At 38.3% G+C, this 18,647-nt stretch overlaps 1 protein-coding gene across 7 annotated transcripts in view; it reads left to right on the forward strand.

Moving 5' to 3' along the window:
• The window catches only part of KMT2C (lysine methyltransferase 2C), a 150,499-nt gene that overhangs the window by 106,463 nt on the left and 25,389 nt on the right, over positions 1 to 18,647 (forward strand). For 6 of the 7 annotated variants that reach the window (XM_026843345.1, XM_026843346.1, XM_026843344.1 and 3 more), the window contains 13 exons: positions 1,842 to 1,946; positions 2,298 to 2,345; positions 3,503 to 3,640; positions 3,810 to 3,842; positions 3,925 to 4,044; positions 6,108 to 6,246; positions 6,503 to 6,717; positions 6,834 to 6,907; positions 9,512 to 9,694; positions 10,352 to 12,241; positions 13,336 to 13,661; positions 14,487 to 16,309; positions 17,658 to 17,769. In XM_026843345.1, the coding sequence (XP_026699146.1) occupies positions 1,842 to 1,946; positions 2,298 to 2,345; positions 3,503 to 3,640; positions 3,810 to 3,842; positions 3,925 to 4,044; positions 6,108 to 6,246; positions 6,503 to 6,717; positions 6,834 to 6,907; positions 9,512 to 9,694; positions 10,352 to 12,241; positions 13,336 to 13,661; positions 14,487 to 16,309; positions 17,658 to 17,769 (5,206 nt within the window). The remainder of the gene's footprint in view (positions 1 to 1,841; positions 1,947 to 2,297; positions 2,346 to 3,502; positions 3,641 to 3,809; positions 3,843 to 3,924; positions 4,045 to 6,107; positions 6,247 to 6,502; positions 6,718 to 6,833; positions 6,908 to 9,511; positions 9,695 to 10,351; positions 12,242 to 13,335; positions 13,662 to 14,486; positions 16,310 to 17,657; positions 17,770 to 18,647) is intronic. The other variant, XM_026843347.1, reaches the window with a different exon arrangement.

Genomic DNA, 18,647 nt, shown 5'->3' on the forward strand with positions numbered 1-18,647 from the left:
GCCCAACAGCTAGGCTCTGTTTAAAATGTTACATTTCATAGTACTTTTTATCAGGTTGCCCTGGTTTCGGCTTGGGGTAGAGCTAATTTTTTCCTTCTTAGTAGCTAGAACAGTGCTGTGTTTTGGATTCAATATGGACTTAGTATTACTGAGAAGAATGTTGATAATATACTAATGTTTTTAGTTGTTGCAGAGAAATCAAGGGCTTTTCAACTTCCCATGTCCTGCTAGTGCACAGGTGCTCAAGACGTTGGGAGGGATATAGGAAGTATATAGATAAAGGTTGACCGGAAAGCTTGCTTGCTCTCTTCCAGCATTGTGGTTTCAGGATTTTCTCTCCTCTGGGATCTCTAACCAGGAATGGGAACACAAAGTAACCATACCTGTAAAGTGATGTGGTTTTGAGGAGCTTTTTAAACTTCTGTTCATATTAGTAGGAGCCATATTCTTTTCTGTGTGTAAATTGGTCTGCACTTGACACATTGATCCATATAGCTGAGTGGCAAACAAAACCCATGATTTTATTAGGGTGGTATCATCTAGTCTGCATTACAAAGGATAAAAGCAAAATGATAAAAATACTAAAGTCAAGAAAAATAATTTTAGTTCTGACATTCAGTAATCATAGAAGGGAAGAGAATTGTCTTTGAAAAACAGCAGAAGGAACCTCTAGTTCATAGTAAAATTGAGCATCTTTGAAAGTAGCCTCATGATACAAGTAAATCCTTGGCACCAGACTGAATTAAGCTAGAAGTATTTTCCTGGGGAAGTTGGGTTGTAACAATAGGAAGGATACCTGTGTATGTTTGAAATTTGTTTCTCCTTTCACTTTCTGGTCCCTCTTCAACCTGCCCATGTTTGTTCTCCACATTGTACATTTTATGATTTGTATTAACCCTTTTTCTCTGTTTAATTATATGCACATTTACCATCTCATGTTGTATTGGTCTGGCAATGATTGCTTGTGTAGTCATGATAGTTTGCACCGTTTCTGAAAAATATTTTTCTCAACTTTTTTTTATTTGTCAAACAATTTTCTTAAAATGTTGCACATCTGTAATAATCCTAAAAAGCTAGTTAATAAAACCAGATGGGCCATTTGGAGTAATTTCTCTCTAATGAATTTGATGTTAAGAAGACAGTCATATCCAGAATTTATTAATGTTGCTAGGGCCAGGCCAGTTTTTCCTAGATGACAAACAAACATGACATTTCTACCTCTGGCTGTTCTCACTTCAGGATTTCTTCTGATCTTAAAAATAGCATCTCCAATTTCCATTTACTTACTACTGTTTCTTATTCTTACATTTTACTTCCTTATCAGGGTGTAGTAACTGGCAGCCCTGTAGTGGTAAGAAAGATAGGGGTGGTAAAAGAAGTAACTCATCACTTTCTTATGTTTTGGGTTGTTTTTTTTTTTAAATATTTCCTGTTGATTTGCTATGAGCTGCATCCTTTACAAAACCTGTTTGTTGACTCTTACATTCATAGGCCTTTGTGTCTTAGAGGGTGCAAGTTCTCACCTAGGTCTTGGGTTTTTTTCCCCTAAAATCATTAAGGATTTCTTCCACATTACTGATTGCATTATCACTTTTACTGTAATGTATTGGAGAACATACTGAACAACGTAAGCCTGTGAAGATGGCTGTAGTACTGGCTCAGAGGGAATGCTAGTCAGCACATCTCTCACCCCAGAATAACTTGCAGAACATAACACACTATAGAAGGCCCTTATAGCCTGGTAAATCTGTGTTTGAGTTTATAGCTCAAGCTATAGTATGTCATCAGAGTCATGTATAAATGCCATGACTGGTTGATTTTATTTATTGCCTTTTACACAGGTAGCACTGATGATCCTTTAGCTGATCTTTCTGAGGTCTTAAATACTGATGATGATATTCTTGGAATACTTTCTGATGATTTGGTAAAGTCGGGAGATCATTCGGGTATGTATGTTTATAAGGTCTCTCTGGTACTTGTTTGTTTTTTTTTTTTCATTTTATAGATGTCTTTGTTTTATATCTATAGGTTATGCTAGGTGATTTCAGATACAATTTTCTTATCTTAAGAATACCTTGGTTTGAGATGATTTTATTGTCTCCTACCAAAAAAAAAATCCCCAACCTTTTCAACATTTTGTTTTACTTGGCTCTTTGCTTTGCTGCTAAAGAGAGAATAAAATGTAGCTGCCGTTGTCTATCATACCTGCGTAGCTTTTTTCAGCATGCAGCTTTTTCTTTACTTTTTTTTTGTTTTCGTGTTATAATCATCCATTTTATCTGGTTTGGGTCCTGTAGGTCTTGATTTATGCACTTTCCAGGTTGAGAACTCACCCTCCCCATTTGGTAAGAAACTAAACAGTGGATGATCCATGGTTAGAAGTAGTTATCTTTCCTAGTGGTTTTAGCTGAAAGAACTGCATGTGTAGAAATTAGTACTCCTTTACTGTGTCACTAATTCATGCTTTCATTTTCCACTCTTTCTGTGGTGTTTGAGTCTAACACAACCTATAAACTCTGCACTCTGCATATAAGAGTACTACATAAAGTTTTGCTTACAGCTTTTAAAAACCTTTCTGAGTTCCTGTGTTTCATGATACAAAGCCATGCATTTTCTTGTTGACACTTAATTTTAATATTACTTCTAGTAGTAGTGTGTAGTTTTTATCATAGTGGTATCTTCTGTAAATTAAAAGCATTTTAACAATGTGAGTATATTAAAGCATGAATAAAGCAGTCAGCATCAGTCTTTGTTTCCAGTGGATGATGATTCATCACTTTATGTAAAACACAGGTTGACAATAAGTAGAACGGCATGTTTCATTATTTTAAATTTGTTTATATTTGGTATCTAATACAGAAATATGTTTTAAATACTGAAGTGTGTAGTTCTTTTTTTTATTTTTCAAAAGCCTTTCTCATTTGAGAGATTTATTGACTTGTAAAGCATGTTAGGAAATTTATGTAGTAAGTTATGTTTTCTCAGTACCAGCAAATCACTTTGATGTAACTCACTAGTTGTGTTTGATACAGAAACTGCTATGAATTGTTTGATATTGACTGCACTTCAACAGCACTTCAGTAGATATTTAATGTAATACTGTAAGAACATATGGGGTGAACCTTAAGGTATCTGAGAAAGAATTATATTGTCTACCAGTGTGATTGTTTTTAAAATGTGAAAAAGAGTTATAGTGGAACTATACACTGAGAACTATACACTCAAAAACACGCTGTACCTAAACTCAGTAGCCTTTATTTCCCATTATTCCTGTTGCATTCTATTCAATTGACATTCCTCAAACAATACAGTAAACTGGTGGTGAATAGTGGGCAGTTTTGGTTACTTTTTCTAATGAATATCTTATTTTGCCTTGCCTTTCACATCTTGGAAAGTCTTGGTTTAGTTGACAGCTCAGCTTAGGGTAAAAAAGGTTGTGCTCTTTATTCTATACCAATAAATATTACTATTTATGTCTAATTTAATATTATTCTTCCTTCAGCTGGATTGGATATTGGTCCCATCTCTGATGATCCTTCTTCTCTGCCTCAGTCAAATGTCAACCAGAGTTCACGGCCGCTGAGTGAAGAACAGTTGGATGGAATCCTAAGTCCAGAACTAGACAAAATGGTCACAGATGGTAATTTTTTTGTTCTTGGTCTTCTAGAAAACTTAAGTAGAAATCTTCTCTATTTTTCTCAAATTACTTATCTATGTATTGTAACATACCTGTTTGGACTTGGTTGCAGAATTAATTTCATTGCATCTTTTGATGATTATTCATTCTGTGTTGTATTTACTTTGTCCAGGTGCTATTCTTGGCAAACTGTACAAAATCCCAGGTACGTATTCTAATCTTTGTTGTCTTTTATAGAATACAGTTTGTAAACAATGCCAGCCAACTCATACATAGTGTTTTTGCAGAGCTAGGAGGAAAGGATGTTGAAGATCTGTTCACAGCTGTATTAAGTCCAGCAACTACACAACCAGCTCCTTTGCCACAGCCTCCACCTCCACCACAACTTATGTCTCTGCACAGTCAAGGTATGTTTCCTTGTTACTTTAAAAACAGCAGCCTGATCAGGAGAATTGTGCATGTTTTAAATACTGATGTGAAAGTAGGACACTCCTTGCTTTCTGCTACTGTTAATTTGTCAAATCTGCCATTGTTAATTTATGAAATACTATTCTAAAACTGTTCTGAAGGGGGTATGTGATTAAGGTGCACCTAAATATTGGTAATAGAAAAGGACATTTATTTTAGATTTTTCTGACATATTGGAGCTTTTCTTTTAGCTGACACCTTCATAGTTTTGAAATTAGGCTGTGACTTTATTCTTTTAAATACTTTTGAGTACCTATTCAAGGGTAAGGAAAGAGTCTGTATAAAAGTGATTTACTGAGTCTTAATTTCCTTTAAGAATTCAGTTTAAGAATTCAGCTAGTCGTACCGAAATAATAGAGAGAAGGCTAAATAATTTTGAAATGTATCTGGGAGATTATAATTTTTCTTTGTTACTACTAAAATTATCATGAGTTAATTCAGCATCTTCTTGCTCTTATATTGAAAGCAAGGGGCAGATTAGTTTTATTGTTGTTAATAGTAAAGTTTTTGTGGTTTGTTTTTTTTTTTTAAGCAGTATATATGAGCATAATTAAATGTACTCATTTCTCATCAGACATCACCTCTAGTGAATTTTCCCTGAGCTCATGTAAATAGTGCCCATTCTGCTATACTGGTACTACAAAAAGTAGTATGCAAATTGATTGCATTGGTGAAATAATCATAAGAAGGAAAATTATTGGTTTCCTAGATGGATAAATTTCTATGGAAAGGAAAGACTTCAAAAAGTCTTAGAAAAGCAAGAGTTTAAAGCAAATAATGAGGTGATTTAAAGCAAAAGATAATATAGATATCATTGCCTGTTTCCCAGTTACTGGAGTACTTGGAGATAACTTCAGCATTTGAGCTCTGTAAGATTGTTTAACTTCTCCCTGTGGAAACTGCCACAATTACAAAGTTTTAGATTTATAATTTGGTTCAGTTATGGTGTAATGATCCACATGTTTCTGTGAGATAAGTGGTTCAGTAATGGGGAAGCTTGCATGAAATTTGAGCAATTTCAAATAAAATTAATGCTCTCTTCTCATAAAGACACGTGATCCTACAGTGCAAACCAGGGGCCTGACTCTCCATCCTGTTTGTTTGCCAGATCTTCACAGTTACTGTATGCTATCTATTTAGCAGCTATAATAAAGCACGTTCTCTTAAATACTGAGTTACTTTCATCCAAACTATATGCATAGTGTATGTAACCTATAGATCAGAAGACAGTATCCTAAAGCATGAGAGAATGAATCAGTGTCATCCTACAGATGCATCTCATTCGTTGAGCTACTTCTGTGCCTTTAAGAAAATATGGGGACAAGAGTTATAATCACACTTAAGTGACAGGGATTCAAAGGGCAGTGTTAATTCTGTGTAAGAACATCTGCAAATACCATCTGCTGGAATGAATCTGCCTGTGCCACATTTGTAGTATTGTAATCAAATAAATAAAATTTTCTGCCTTCGTACTACTAGGCTGGACATGTAATTAGAAAATGTTGATGCTCATTTGACTAGATTTATCTGTTTCATTGGTTACAAATTAGGGAGTTAGTAGATAATGAGGCTTACTTCGGTACACTGCTCAGAAGTCTCAGAAGAGGAAATGTTTAATTCCGGTGGCTAATGATAATTCTGCAAGGACTGAAAATAACCTTCTCCATGCTTGGATCTGGGTATAATAAATATGACAGACCTTTACCCTTTAAGAATATACCTCAGTATCAAGTACCATAGCATGGGCTACTCCAGAAGTTTTGGAAATCCATTTTTTAAAAACCTGATTTTTTGGATAAGGAAAAAAAAAAAAAATCTGTGCAGGGATGTCATATAGTAGAAGAGAATCCCTTAAGCTTGTAGGGAAGCAATGTAAACTGATTTAAAATCTTAAAGCAATTAGTATTTGTCAGGTGAAACGTCATGTTTTCACTGAAAACTTCCACCTATACCTTAAAAGTCGTCACCCTTTAAAACAGTAATTTAAACTTCTTCCTTCCAGGAGAGAATGCATTTCCAAGAGTCCCCCTTATGAATGGTCTGATTGGTCCTAACCCTCATCTCCCTCATACAGCTTTGGCTGCTGCAGGTGGACTGGGCACTTTCTCTCCCATTACACAGCAACCATATGCTGATACCAGGTAAGTCAAGATGGGAAATAAAAAATATCTATGGTTTAGCATTTGTCACTTGGGGGTGGTGGTGTTGCTAATACTGTGATATTATTAGTATTTAACTACTTAGTTCTTGACAGTCACTACAAAAACTTCTGTATTCTTGCTCACTACTAAAATAGCAAACAGAATAAGTACTTTGCTAATTGTTGTTTGTTGGTGTCTTTTTATGTATATTGAGAGCAATCTATCTATAAAACAAAACCATTTTCTGATTTGTCAGGGATAAGAATCCAGCATTCAATCCAATGGTAAGTGATCCGAACAGTTCATGGGCACCATCTGCTCCACCTTTGGAAGGTGAAGGAGATACAATGTCCAATGCTCAAAGAAGCACTCTTAAGTGGGAAAAAGAAGAGGCTTTGGGTGAAATGGCAACAGTAGCACCTGTTCTCTATACAAATATCAACTTCCCTAACCTGAAGGAGGAATTCCCAGGTGAGTGATTTACTGCATAAAGTTAAATACTTTGTAGAAATTTATGCATCTTGATTTGAAAGAATGTAAAACAGACTTATTGAAGCCTTGTGTATTAATGCATTTTTTGATTGCAGACTGGGCTACAAGAGTGAAACAGATTGCTAAACTGTGGAGGAAAGCAAGCTCACAGGAGAGGGCTCCATATGTGGTAAGAACAATTACCACCTGCATTTGCATACTTCCAGCAAGCATATATTTAATCTATAAGGTTTTCATTTTGTTTTTTAAAATAAATTAAGTTCTAGGGTTAGTGTAAGTTCACTTACTGCAAGAATTCCCTTTTAACTCTGAATACTTCTACCTCTATTCTTTGCTTTTCAGTCTTGGAATGAACTATATTAGTATTGTGCAATCTAAAGACATCAGCTGAGATGAGAACATTTGTGGTTCCCACTGCTCTTTGCTACATTTGATGCATGCCTCAAGTCTTATTTGCTCTTGTCTCTTTCTGTACAGGATCTTGCCAGATTCTTAAGAAGAATAATAACGAATCATTATGTGACTTTGCTCTCTTTCCATCTTCCCTTCTCACTAGTCATCTTTTTTGCCCCATTAGAGTTACAGAAGTCTCACCTGTTAAACTAACCATTCCAGAGGCATAAGTGCTCACGTCCCTACTTTATTCATTTTCTTCTACTCATGTGTTCTTGCCTTACTGCTCCCCTTCACTACTTACTCTCTTCTATTGCTATGTGGCGGAAACTCTTTTAATATCTTCCGTGTTGTGGGGAGTGTGAAGGACTCAATTTTTCTCTCTAAAAACACTCACCTTCTTCACATCTAAGTCAAGTGAACACACAGATTTGTAGTTGGTATCTGGAGTTACATGGTCATTGATTGCGTTCTGTAAAACTTCTGCCATTAAAAGGGTGACTTTTATACTTTGTTGAAACCTCTTGTTGAAGGATGTCCACATCCAATGCTCAAAACCTAATTATTTATTCTTTTTGACCTTCACAGCCACTGTTAGCAAATATACTTTTCTTTAATTTCATGTCACATCTCCATTCTCTCCTGGTTCTCATTTTTTCTGTGTCTTCACAACAGCAATTGGGTGATCGTTCTCACTTTTATAGTTTTCTGTGGATTTCGCACGTTATGTTTTCAGTCTCTTATCCTCCTGCCACCTGCATTTTGTTTTAATATAGTCCAGTTAGTAAGCAAATCTGATTCCCATGCATGTTGATGATTCAGAGCTTAACAGTATCAACATCATCTCCTACTGTCCAAATTAAAAAATCCCCTTATCTCTCTGACACCTTTTAGAGGACAAAACATTACCCCAGGCTAAATGTTGGAAGTGGAGTTTTCGATCTTTCTGAACCCCTTCACACTTGAAATAATAATTCTCTATTGTCTTCTCTGTATCACTGAAGCATCGTCATTACTGCTTTTCATTCAGGCCTGTAACTTCAGTGTCTTTGGACGTCTATGTCATCTTGTCCATGCTATATTTAATCTTGGTGATTGCTTCTGTGTAGTATTTGTAAGATACTGTCCACCTACATGGGTGGGTTTTTTGTCCAGGCATGCATCACTTTGCAACTATTTCTATTACTGATTTTTTTTCTTTTTCATTATTCTTAACAAATGCAGTCCTCTTCTCCTGATGGATGTCCAAAAAGCAGCTGAAAAAATTATTTCTTTCATGTTCGGGAAGAAGGTGCATGCACGTGCACACACATGCACACATGAGTATTTACATAGCAAGAAGCAGTTATTTCTTTACAGAAGTTACAGTCCATGTACTCTTGCCATTCAGCTGTTGCTAGTGTTCCTGGCATTGTGCATTCAAGGGAGCTGCTGTGATACCTCTCCTGAGGGACTTGCACTCTGTGGGGATTGAATAAAGGCTACCTTAGAAATTAAATTGAGAAGAGTGTTAGTAAATTTTCACTGTAAGCTTTTTACTTTCCATAGTATGTGCAATCCCATCACTTATAGGGGAAAATTACACTAATTTTCATGCTGCTGTGACACTGGTGCTCTCATCTATGTCACTGTTTCATTGTTGGAGGGGAGGGAAGGATTAAAGCCTTTCCTGCTAGGCAACCCCTACTTGACAACTCCAAATAGAATTGTGAAAACGAAGATGTGAGGATTTGATTCAGGAAAGGATTCACATCCTAGATTGGTGGTAAAACAGACTCTTTGAAACTTCCATTAGATGCTTTAAAGTGTCAGTATGGCTGTAAAATGCCTCACTGAAGAGGAATTGATGTTCTTCTATCCAATTTTTCCTGATCCATAAGCCCATATCCTATGTTTATACTGCTAACTTAACACCGACTGAGATCTATAGAGGTTATTTAATGGAGTAGACTGTATTTTTCTTGTCACTGAAGTTCTCCACATTAGTGGCCTCTATTGATCCAACCATCATCTGCTGTGCTCATGTCTTCAGATTGTAGACCACACCAATATGTGATTTGAAAGGTAAACTGGTGGGATTTATGCTTTTTTGGCACAGCACAGTACCTGAACAGGCACTCCCAATGTATAGAAAACCTCTGCAGCTAATAGTGCCTTAATTCTTTCCATGTATGTTATATGCAGAATTTCTATAGAGATGAAGTATTTTCAGTCTGGAATTCCTTTTGAAGAGCATAATTTAGTTTTGACAAGCATGTGTGTGATTAAAACAGGATGCACAAATAATTTGGTGATAGTTTGTGGGAATAACAGATGCAGTGTTCACACTTAGCAGAAGGAAATAAGGCTAACTGCATTTTTTTTTTCAATCTTTTCCCAGCAAAAAGCCAGAGATAATAGAGCTGCTTTGCGCATCAATAAAGTACAGATGTCAAATGACTCCATGAAAAGGCAGCAGCAACAGGATAGCATTGATCCTAGCTCGCGCATCGACTCTGACCTCTTTAAAGATCCATTAAAACAGAGGGAATCAGAACATGAGCAGGAATGGAAGTTCAGACAGGTGTGTTACATTTAGGATGTTTTTTTTATTTTTCTACCAGCTTTTTATTGCATTGTTGGAATCTGTTTTAATAAAATCAGTTTTAATCTTTCTTTGTAGAAGAGTATAAAGTCAGCCATTCTGCATAGGAAGAAAACATGGTGTCAGAAGAGAAGCTGCTTGTAAATGTTAGAAAACTGTGGTTTGACACTTTGACTCTTACATCCTGCCTATTAGAGAATAGGTTATTCTTTCTCTGTATGGCAGTCTAGTGCAGTAGTTTGTTTTTATATACCCTATATTGCAGTAACCTTGTCCTGCAGACTGCTGCTTCAAATTGTGGTGGTTGTCTCTCATAGTGTGAGCCATTTTGCCTCATATCAGTGCTGCATGTGTCAGTAACCTTCCGACTTCAGAGTATTAGGTTGGAAAGCAGTGCTGCTCTTGAGGCAACTGGGAAATGCTTCTTCCCAGGCAATCAAGGGGCATGTCAAGGTAATTGAACTTTACAAATAGCTAGACCCTCTGCTCCCATTGCATTTAACATTTGCAATTTGCAGTTATTTATAATTGATCTTTGATGTGTCCAAAAGTTTTAATTATAGATTCACTCATCAGAAAGATTTTTGTATACCCTGATCTTAAAGTGTACCCTTTTTACTCATAATTTTAAAACAGCAAATGCGGCAAAAAAGTAAGCAGCAAGCCAAAATAGAAGCCACACAGAAGCTTGAACAAGTGAAAAATGAGCAGCAACAACAGCAGCAGCAGCAACAGCAGCAGCAGCAGTTTGGTTCACAACAGCTTCTGAACCAGTCTGGCTCAGACACACCTAGCAGTGGGATCCAGAGCCCCTTAACACCACAGGCTGGCAATGGAAGCATGTCTCCTGCACAACAGACATTCCATAAGGATCTATTTACAAAGCAGCAGCTACCTGCTACACCTACATCAGCATCCTCAGATGATGTGTTCCTAAAACCACAAGCTCCACCCCCTACTCCCACCCGAATCCCAGTACACGATTCACTGTCTCAGACTCAGACTCCTCAGACATCATCACAACAGATGTTTTCTCCAGGTTCCACAAACACAAGACCTCCTTCTCCAATGGATCCATATGCTAAAATGGTGGGAACACCTAGACCAGCACCCATTAACCAGAACTTTGTTAGAAGAAATACCATTGCACCATTAGATACCTGCGCACCACAGTCATCCATATCTAGGCCCATTCAGGTAACTGAACCATCAGGAAGCAGGCCTTCACCTGTCAGGGATTCATGTTCTTCATCTCCTGGTAGCAGTGATCCCTATGCAAAGCCACCAGACACACCCAGGCCTGTCATAGCATCGGAGCAGTTCTCCAAACCGTTGGGGGTCCCAAGATCACCCATAGTTATGGAACAGTCAGGGAAGGTTCCTTTAACAGCTGGAAGCAGTGATCCGTTTACTAAGCCGGCTCCTAGAACAGATACATTTCAGAGACAGAGAGTAACTTCTGCTGATGCGTATGCACGGCCACCGTTGACTCCGACTCCTACTCCTACTCCTGTTGATGGTAGCCCTGGACCTTTTAAAACTCCTATGCGCCCACCTCAGTCCCCGCAAGATCCTTATGCATCGATGCCAGCTACACCAAGGCGCGTTGCTGTTGATCCATATGAAAGGCCTGCTTTGACACCAAGGCCAGTGGATAACTTTTCCCATAACCAGCCTAATGATCCATACAGCCAGCCTCCCCTCACTCCCCATCCTGCAATAAAGGAGACTTTTGCCCATCCACCCCGGATAGTACGACAACAGAGTGATTCTTTCCCTCCATCTGGACCCATTTCAAGGCCAGCTTCTCAGGACCCTTACTCCCAGCCTCCAGGTACTCCTCGGCCAGTTGCTGATCCCTATGCCCAACCTCCGGGAACTCCTCGGCCCACCACAGTGGACCCATATATGCAGCAACCACCAACACCAAGACCTGCTCAGCCAGCAGATTTGTTTACTCAGTCCCCAGCAAATCAGAGACACTCTGATCCATATGCCCAACCTCCTGGAACACCAAGGCCAGTTCTTAATGATCCTTATTCTCAGCAACCAGCAACTCCAAGGCCAGGGATTCCAGAGAGCTTTAACAGACCTGCAGTGACAAGACCAGGACTAATACCAAATAGAGATCCTTTCCTGCAGACACCACAGAACAGGTTGCAGGGCACTTTTGTCAGGCCATCAGATCCATGTTCTCAAACTCCCAGACCTGCAGGACCTGCAATAACAGATTCTTTTAGCCATGGTCCAGCTGCTCCAGCACGTGACCCATATGATCAACCACCAATGACTCCAAGACCTCAGCCAGAATCTTTTGGAACTGGACAGCTGGCCCATGATGCCACTGAACAGCCACGGCCTGGATCTGAGGGCAACTTCAGTGCATCTGGAAATTCTCCGCTGAGTTCTCAAGGACAACAGTTTCCCAAAGTTTCACAAGTTCCTGGCCCGGCACCCACTACAGGAGTAACAGATACACAGAATACCATAAATATGTCTCAAGCAGATACTGAGAAGCTAAGACAGGTGAGAATAAAGTCTAATACTGATGGTATTAGAATTTTATAAGTAGAAGAATTTCCCCCATTCTTGTTAATATTTGAAGTTTCTTGCCATTAAACATTGCTGTGTAATGTAGAATTATTTTCATTCGCTTTTGTAGGTTAATTTGGTCCTCCTGGATAGAACCACAATATATAGAATATAGAAACATCAGTAATTTTTAAGGAGTTTGGACAAGATCCAAAAAGGAAGCAAAAGACATCTTTGAAGTCACTGAAGATGTAGATGATTGGTCTGTAATAGCTCTTTTATCTACAGTGCGAGAAATAAAATACACCTTGAAAGGACAGTTAATTCTATCCTATAGTAAATGAGATGTAGAACTGATTGTCCAGTGACTTGCTCACTGACCGAAAAGGGAGTATAGGTGAAGATCTCAGGCTGGACATCTAACTTTTCAGTTGGCAGACATGTTAAGGTGAATGCTACCATTGGTCACTGCTCTTCTTGAGGCACATTCACTCCAGTGTCAGTGAAGGTTTGTCAGTGAAGGTTTGGCAAACAGCTCTTGCTGAATTACATTCAGCTTGTGGAAAGCTGCTCAGTCTTTTGTTTGGAAGGAGCAGTGGGAAGTGGATTTAGTGGAAAAAATCATAGTATTTATCATAGACAGTCAGAGGAGATTCTGCAACTTTGGGGTAAACCTCTTGTTGAATTTTCATCTGTGGACCTCTAGTCACCGTTCTCCCTCAAAATACACTTTTTCTTGTGGTAAAAGGGCCTGCGTTATTGGAATAGAAAAAAAGGAAGGAGAGTGGGCTTGCATGTTAATGGGTAAAATGTAAATTGATAAAAAGACCACTTCAAGAAGAGGTCTGGAGATTAAGTTGTGTTATCAGCATCTTGCACTGTTTGATCCCTCTTCTAATTTCTGAGGTGGTTATGGTAGTTTATAATATTTTTCTGTAGCAATTGAAGAATTTGTTTCCTCCAAAAGGCTTAACCTGTAGCAAATGAAAAATTTGTTTCCTTCAAAAGGCTTAACCTAGCAGAGTGTAACACTTCAAAATATGTCAATTGCAGTGTCAAGCAGAATTTATTTTTTTTTTTTTAAACAGCGCCAGAAATTACGTGAAATTATTCTACAGCAACAGCAGCAGAAAAAGAATGCTGTTCGTCAGGAAAAAGCCTTGCAGGATGCAGCAGCTCCTACCCATGCAACTCCTCTTCAGCATTGGCAGCAAGACAATTTAAACCAAATTTTTAACCGCCCTCCTCCTCCATATCCTGGGAATATTCGGTCCTCTGTTGTGCCTCCAGGTGGGCCACGGTTCACCGTATACCCAAAAGATCAGCGTGGACCATTTCCTGCTGATGGGCAGTTCAACAGACCCCAGTTTCCAGGTGATATGAATGCCATGGGGATGAGACCTCATGGTCTTAGGTAAGCTCTTTGATCTCTTAAAACCAGGATATTACAGGGGTAGTTCTACATTTGCAGAAATTGTTAGATAAAGGCATTTTCGTTGATGAAAATCTGCATTGTCTACAGTAGCTGGTAATCTTCCTTAAGTCAGTATGTACATTGAGTTTTCCTGTATCTGTAACATTAGAATGCATTTTACGCTAACACTGTTTTTACTTGTCATTTACTGGGAATTAATCAGAAGTAGAAATGGAGAAATTGTAATAGTCATGAAGGTTACATGACCCAAAAGGTCTTGTCACCCATGGTTTTGGGGATTTCTGTCTTTTTTAAAAAAGTGAAAGGTCTGACTTAGCTTTGATGTCTTAATAATGAGTAAATGTAATATTATTGTTTTCATTTATAATGAACACGTAATCAAATGTCAGCTTCTGTGCCATATTTACAGTGAATGCTATGATGTAAAATGAATACCAGTTTTCATCCATTGTCATATCAGGAATTATGATTTTCAATATTTCGTATTTATTTCAGTAATTTCTAAAGCCACACAACATTATTTTTTACACTGAGTTGCATTAACATGTAGTTTATTTACTAAGGTAGTTCTTACTGTCAGTTTTCTATCCATTATTATAATTGGAATTGAAAGCGGGTTGTTTATTAAACATAATTAAAGCAATTATTTTATTGTCATAAAGCTAATTTAAATGTAAGCATAATTAGTCAAAATATTTATTTAAATATCTTAATGAATGTGTCATGTAAAGCATTTTGGTGAATAGTTATTTAGTCAAATATGCCAGACTAGGTGGTTATTTAGTCTTTCATTCTTTATTTTAGGTATGGGTTTCCAGGAGGTGGCCATGGCCCACCATCAGGTCAAGAACGTTTCCTCAGTCCTCAGCAACCAATGCAACGCCCTGGAGTTCCACCACAGCTGAGAAGATCTCTGTCTATTGATATGCCCCGGCCGGTGAACAATGCACAAATAAATAATACATCTGGGATCTCTCAACATTTTCCTCCACAGGGAATTCCAGTTCAGCAGCACAATATATTGGGTCAGGCATTTATCGAGTTACGTCACAGAGCTCCTGATGGGAGGCCAAGATTGCCTTTTAATCCTTCTGCTGCAAATGTTATGGATGCAGCAGCACAACATCAACGACATGCAGGGTTTATACCCAGGCAGGAGTTTCCAGGCCCAAGACAGCCAGAACCACTGAGACATAATTCTCAAGGTATGCCTAACCAGTTGCAGATGTCTACAAGTTTGGAGCATATGTCACAATCCCAGCAGGATCAAATCAATCCTGACAACCCACCTGCACTTGTAATACGTTCTCTAAGTCATCCACCAGTTGCTGATGCATTCCCAGGACCATCTTTGACTACATCTGCACCAAGTGATGAATCTGCAAATTTACAGATTCCCAACCAGCCAAGTGATGGTCTAGAAGAAAAGCTTGATCCTGATGATCCTGCTGTAAAAGATTTGGATGTGAAAGACCTTGACGGGGTTGAAGTCAAGGATTTAGATGATGAGGATCTGGAAAATTTGAATCTAGACACAGAGGATGGGAAAGGAGATGAACTGGACACTTTAGATAATTTGGAAACCAATGATCCTCACCTCGATGATCTTCTAAGATCTGGGGAATTTGATATAATTGCATACACAGACCCAGACCTTGATGTGGGGGATAAGAAAGGAATGTTTAATGAAGAACTAGACCTTAGTGTCCCCATTGATGACAAACTAGATATCCAGGGCAAGACAGAAGAACCAAAACAGAAAGAACAAAGTGATAGAACTGTTTCCACTCCAGAGACCCAGTCTCCACAGGAGAAATCCACTACAGAAAATGAAATTAAAACAGAAGTACTTTCCCCAAACACTCAGGAGGAAAAGAGAAATGAAAACGAAAAAGGTGATGGAAGCGCTGAATCCACAGGTACTCAACAGGCTGCTGAAGTGGAGTTGAAGGATGGAGAAAAGGCTTCTGCACAGCCTGCTAACCCAGAATTCCCTGACAAAAATACTACTGTTCCTAATCAAGAAACAACTGTGCCTAGTCCAGATGCTCAGGGATCTGCTCCACTGCCCGTTCAAGGAGCAGTAAGTTCCTGTAGTATTTCTGGGTCCACCCCAGTCCTCTCAAGTTTGCTGGCTAATGAAAGCTCAGATAATGCTGAAGCAGGGACTCTAGGATCTCCATCTCAGACTTTGCCAGCAACACAATTGAACCATGCATCAGGTATTCCACAAACACTAATGACACCTGGTGGACAGATCTTGGAAAACACTTTAAATTCAAATTTAACCATGGTTCCACGAATGAACCATAATTTTTCTCAAGGGTCACCAAATCCAGGATTTATTCAGGGTCAAACATCTAATCATAACTTTGGGACAGGACAGACATCTAATCAAACTGTGGCTGTAACAAACCGTCCGGGTCCTAGTGGCATATCTGGTCCCCAACAGATAATACTCCCTCAACCATTAGCTCAACAACAAAATCGAGAGAGACCACTTCTGCTAGAGGAACAGCCACTTCTTCTACAGGACCTTTTGGATCAGGAAAGACAGGAGCAGCAGCAGCAACGACAGATGCAGGCCATGATTCGCCAACGTTCAGAGCCATTTTTCCCCAATATTGGTACGTGGATGATCTATTTGTCTGTGTCCTGGTTATTTTTTTTAAAAAATGCAACAGTAAATAGTTAAATAATCCATAGCACTGAAAGAAGCAGGTAGATACATGGAGCTTGAAGATAGGATAACAAGAACCAACCTGCCTAGAAGGTACAAATGGGAGTATGGAAATTGAGCATTTAGGTGGAATTCTGAACTCTCTGGCAAGGATCCTGTTGACATAACCAGGATCAGGGTAACTCTGTGTTACTGCTCATTTTCGTGACATCAGCTCTGTTGCATATTTTCTTTATGCTTTAGATTCTCCTATGTGATAGAGAGTAGATGCACCCTTTGTAAACAAATGATCAAGTGCAGTAGCTGACCTTTGGATAGTTGGTCTATCAATTTTCTGTTTATGGTTGGTTTATTACATTGTTTTTCAGTGTTTAGTGTGTCTCAAGGAAAGGGATCATCAAAAGCTTGTATTACTAACTCACATCTAGACAAGGCCCAGAAACATCACAAATAATTCTGCTGTACTAGAAGTGATTAAGATAAACTGTCATTTCCTGTTTAATACAACATAGCAGTTTGAGCATTCAGATCAAAACCATCACTATCATTTAATTGTTATTAATGAAATGTGAAATTCTGAGAAATGTATTAGTTGTAATAACACTGGCCATCAAAACACTTGTTCAAAAGACAAATTTAACCTACCTCCTAAGTCACAGTTCCATGTTTGTAGTGTGGCTAGAATCTGCTGTAGCCACCCTAGGTGGCTAAGATGACCTCCAGAGGTCCCTTCCAACCTCAGCCGTTTTATATTCCTATTTATCCTGCTCTGTGTGAGGCATCTAACGGGAGAGACAGCAAAAAGGCAGAGTTCACCATGTTTATAGTCTTTTCAGATGCTGTATGGGGTGTGTGCCTTTCTGTGTGTAGTGCTACTGGTAACTACAGAGCAACTAAACTGTTTTCATAGTACATTAGTGGTGGTGTGTCAGTTTTGCCAACTGAACTCACAGAAACAATTCTTATTCCTCATTTTAAACCTATAAATAGAATTTATTAATCTGTTGAATCATGGGTCAAATTCTGTTTAGACCTCTTCTCAGATGACCTGCTTTTCTTTTTATGTTGTGGCTGAAAGCAAAGAACAGTTGCTGCTGGAGTAACTCTCTTTAGAGGATATATGAAACTACATATTAACCATTAATTTTGAAGTGGAGAGGACAAGTAATGTGAAATAATAATAAATTATGTTGTTTTACTGATGATTTATGCATGAACTAGGTCTGTACAAGTTGGTTCCAGTTAATAACTTATGTTCAGCTATGTAATTCACTTTTACTGTTTTTCTTTTCTAGACTTCGATGCAATTACTGATCCCATAATGAAAGCAAAAATGGTAGCTCTTAAGGGGATCAATAAAGTCATGGCACAGAGCAACATGGGGATGCCACCAATGGTTATGAACAGGTAGGCAACACTTGATACTGTTCTTTAGGGCTACAATATGTAAAATGAAATGATAGAGCACAGGAAATGAAAAAATTTAAAAGTGGAAAAAGATCTTTCTGTCATGTAGTTCATAGTCCATGCTAATACAAGGTTATCTCCCAAGAATAAAACCAGCGTGGCAGTAGAAACTATAAAAAGTATTAGAACGCATCAGACGTGTTCCAGTTGTAATGTCATTGGTCAGTACGGCTTCGCTGTTGATGCTTTTCTTGTTTTCCCACTTACTAATTATATAATGGCACATCTCCCATGCATTGTGTTTGAAAACTGTTGATGGCCATGTAACAGTTAAACTTCATGTTACAGCATATCATTTAATGCTAAATATAATTAAGATTTAGCCCAAGTAATGGAATTTTCATCCTCTTCAAATGCATTCTGAGGACAAAAGGAGCTATGAACTGTGCAGGCATCACACTGTGGCTGCCTTTACCACAGGTGGGGTGTCTGTGGGCCAGAAAGGATCTGCACCTTTTCTGTGACCCTTAAAACAGTGTGTAGTATATGAACACATACTTCAGTGTTATATGATAATATGTGGCTTACCAGAGGTTATCCAACTCTAGTTGACAGGGCTGGTGACCATGATAGCTAAATCTTTTAAATTGGGGTGGTTTTTTATATCATAATATACTAAAATACAAGTAAATACCCTTTTTTTTGTGCATCTTCATTGTTTTAGCACAGTACATCATGTTTACTTCATCTCTCTGGAAAGTGTAAAATACAGTCGTTTCAACCAAGGGCAAAGTGTTGTAGCATCAAACAAGAACTAATACTCTCCAGATGCTGAAAAAGTTTGGTACAGAGGTTCAAGCAAATGTCTATAAAATATT

The sequence above is a fragment of the Athene cunicularia genome, assembly GCF_003259725.1.
Source record: "Athene cunicularia isolate RWA chromosome 2 unlocalized genomic scaffold, athCun1 chr2_part1, whole genome shotgun sequence".
Lineage (NCBI taxonomy): Eukaryota > Metazoa > Chordata > Aves > Strigiformes > Strigidae > Athene > Athene cunicularia.